We start from the raw sequence: 3831 nt of genomic DNA, 5'->3' as shown, positions 1-3831 counted from the left end.
CAAAAAGAGAGAGCTTTTCCGATCATCTGCCTCGCCTCGCTTTCACTTTTAGGCGTTTTATCGAAAGAATAACGAAACATGAAATATGTATACATGTACTTCAATATGTATATATGTAAAGGTTACATGCCGAAAACTGTCCATTCTGTAGAAGAAAGAACTATTGGAGGGCCGTTAGGCCCGACAATAGTTTTTTTTCTCAACAGAATGGACAGTTTGAGGCTTGTAACCTACTTAAAACATTTCATTCCATTGTGTTCAGAATGGACTCTCTAGAAAGTTTCTCTCTTGCAACGTCAATGAAGTAAACATCCTTTGTATTAAATTTGGCATTGTCTTCTTAGTAGACTGTCTCAGGTAAATTTGTTGATTTAAATAATGTGAATAGGATTCACTTCAATTGTTAACTTAGTGGACAGTTACAGGTGAGTTCCTTGGTTTTGTATAAAAAGCATGCACATCGAACACCACTTCTTAGTAAATGTCCCTGCGGTTAGGATGTCCTCTTCAGATGGAGAAAGCGTGTTTTTAACACAAAACAAGTTTAGAGAAGTTGATGAACAAGAAAACAACACGGATGGCATTCTCAGTGATATTTTGGATTTGGAAAGAGAACATCCAAAAAAACAACCGAATTTTGACCTCAAAGTAGATATTTTTTCGGATATTTCTGACGAGGAACTTGTTAAGGCCACCCAAGACATAGAAGGAAAAGAAAATATTGAAAGGTTTGCACGGCTCAATCAAGAAGATTTGGATAATTTGGTTAAGAAAGGTTTATCGAAGAAAACAGAGCAAAAGTCAAAGTGGGCAATGACTCTATTTCCGAACTGGCAAAATGAACGAAAGCGTATGTTACCAAACCATGATACATTTATGTACCAGGATATTATGATAATGAGTGATGAGGAAATCAACAAAACAATGAGTTTCTTATTAGCTGAAGTGAGGAATAAATCTGGAGAGGATTACAGACCCAATAGCTTGTATGAAATTGTGTGTGCAATTCAACACAAATTACGACATGAAGGTAGATTCATAAACTTTTTGGATGATGATAAATTTCACGATATGCGCAGTATTCTTGATTCAAAGATGAAAGAACTCTCTGGGCGAGGCATGGGGATAGAGCGGAAACGGGCAGAGATCATAACTGAGGCTCAAGAAGATGAAATGTGGTCCAAGGGAGTTTTAGGAAGAGATACACCTCAAAAACTCCTCGATACTCTACTGTTTCAACAAGGAATACATTTTGCACTACGAGCAGGACAAGAACACAGAAACTTGAGGGTTGGGACAAACAGTCAGATTTCTCTTTCCATGGATGCATCTGGACTGCGATATCTCGAATATAGAGAGGATGTCTCCAAAACAAATCGCGGTGGGCTCCAGCACAAAAATCTGCAACCTAAAGTTACCAGAGCATACTAGAACAAGAATGTTCCCGAGAGATGTCCTGTGCTCACGTATGAAAAATATCTGCATTTAAGGCAAGTATATTGTTGCTGTTTAATTTCCACCAAAATATTGCTGTAACATATATCTTAATTTAAAACACTTTAATCTATAATATGCAATTTTCTTTTAAACGCCTGGACTGGTAAAACCAATGCTCTCTATTTGCGACCTCTGCGGTACCCCACAGATTCCACTTGGTACGCCGACTCCCCTGTTGGAGTACACACTCTTCAACAGACCGTCGCAAAACTGTGTAAAATATCAGGATTTATTGGCCACTACACAAACCATAGCCTCAGAGCAACCGCCGCAAAACGCCTTTACGATGCTGGCATTGATGAGCAGTTAATAACCGAGAAAACTGGACACCGCTCGACATCTGTTAGATCGTATAAAAGAACAAATGAAGAACAACAGCAAAGAGTGAGCAAATCATTCACGGTGAAAATCAGTGTGATGTAGCTATCAAGAAAGCCAAAACCGCAGCCGAAAGTGATTCTAATGTGTGTGCACCAGCTGGTGCTAGTGAAATTGAAATTTCGTCTGGAAGTGTATTTTTCAAATTTAATTAAATTCTAAAGTTGGAATAATTATTACAATGTGTGTAATTCGTTGTTCATGAATAACATGTATATCTTTTGTGTTGGATTTGTTGTTATTTTTTCTTAGTGCTTACCTGTAACTGTCCAATAAGTTGTAAAAAAGTGTCCACTATTTTTAATAGTGGACAGTTTTTCCAACTTATTGGACAGTTACAGGTAACTTATTGGATTGTTTTTGTTATTTCAAGGATAAGAAGGTATTAAAAGAACAAAAGATGATGTCATAACAATGTTTTAAATATTTTTACACCATCCTCTCCCTTTTCGTACTTGCCTTTTATAGGCCTACTACATTATTGTTTTTTTTTAACGAAAAACCACGTGCTGCATGCTGCCTGGCCTGTGCAGTTGACCGAGATAATTTCGAATCATACAATCTGACAGAAATTGACAGCTTATTCACCCATCGAGAAGAACAAATAATAAAATCGCCTTTTACCAAGTATTAGTAAGTCAATGCATGTAAATATACTAAGAAATAGCCGACATAAAATTACAAATAATCTTCTTGTATTTTCCAAACATCCTTACCTCTAAAAGTTTGGGCACAGACTGATGACGAATAAATGCCGTGACGTCAGAGTTCCCTTGCTAGGTGCTACTAATATCCCCAAACTATAAAAGGAACTGATAAATACCGTACAAATTGCCCAATGAACCCGATGCATTTTCGACCAGACCAGACCGCAATTATTTATTTCACTTTGACAAATAGATTAAACCTTTAGTGGTTAAATCCCATTAATATATTTGATAATTGGAATTTTTTTATCAATATTTTTGTTAAAATGTATTTAGTATACAATAACCGACCGAATGACATATAGTTTTCATATAGTGAATTGTTTTAAAATTATGGAAATAGCGCATATGCCGCCGTAATACTTAATTATTAACTTTTTTACACCGACGCCGTGCGCGACGTCATGAGAATATCGTGTTCTTTTCCCGACCGGTACTTTGTTAATACCGAATAATATTTCGTCACATTTGCAAGAATGCTTCATTTTTGATAGCTTATCATACTTCAGAAATTTTTATTTGGTTTCAGCTGTGAAAAAAAAAACTGTTTCACACAGCATACATATCTTTAATCCTTTTATCCTGTACTTAAGGTCAGACGAGACGTTCCTCAAAATCTGTTTTGTATATCTTCATAACGTATGGAAAATATTCAAAATTTTAATAACATTCTGCTTTCTAAACCAGTTTCTAAACGTTTTTAAAAAATCCAAACACTTAAACATTTGAAATTGGAAAATTATTTTTCTTCCCCAAAGGATTATATAAGAAAAACTACCCCTCGTATCTTGCAGAAATGCCTGGTAAGGTACCTCAATTTTTTGTGAGGAAACATGTTTAAGTAGCAATACTTCAATGACAAACTCTTAGAAAAATTTATTTATTATTAAGGAACGTCTCGTCTGTCTTAATTTGATTTTCACATTTGGATATAAATGTCAAAGAATTTTTCAGGAGAAACAAGAGAAAATAATCAACAGGACAAAAAAGTTTATTCAAAGTAAAAATGATGTAAATATGAATTATAGTATAAGGTAGTTTATGAATTATGCAAAAAAATGTAAATATTCAATAATTTGTATCAAAAAATTTTGTTTTCAGGCAAAAAAAAGGTACACAGTTATAAGGTCTGGAATATTGTTCAAAAAGCATGTAAGTATGTAAGAAATTCAATACAAATACGTGCAAAATGGTAAAAAAAAAGTTTCAGAGACTCAAAGTGACAAAAAGATGTATGATGAAAGTTGTT

General features: G+C 34.7%; 1 protein-coding gene across 1 annotated transcript; it reads left to right on the top strand.

Annotated features, from left to right (window-relative positions):
• The first annotated feature begins 498 nt into the window (after positions 1-498).
• On the top strand, positions 499-1431 carry LOC134240573 (uncharacterized protein KIAA1958-like). Its single transcript, XM_062722659.1, has one exon. It carries the CDS (start codon positions 499-501, stop codon positions 1429-1431), a length of 933 nt encoding a protein of 310 aa, XP_062578643.1.
• The last annotated feature ends 2400 nt before the right edge of the window (positions 1432-3831 follow it).

The sequence above is a fragment of the Saccostrea cucullata genome, unplaced genomic scaffold (genome assembly GCF_032062105.1).
Source record: "Saccostrea cucullata isolate Sc308-1 unplaced genomic scaffold, CSIRO_AGI_Scuc_v1 ctg22259, whole genome shotgun sequence".
Lineage (NCBI taxonomy): Eukaryota > Metazoa > Mollusca > Bivalvia > Ostreida > Ostreidae > Saccostrea > Saccostrea cuccullata.
Note: the sequence above shows the minus strand (reverse complement) of the source record. Positions and strands in the feature narration are given on the sequence as shown.

What these genes read in the sequence shown, in the direction of transcription:
- LOC134240573 (XM_062722659.1), top strand. Translation starts at nt 499, where the DNA reads ATGTCCTCTTCAGATGGAGAAAGCGTGTTTTTAACACAAAACAAGTTT.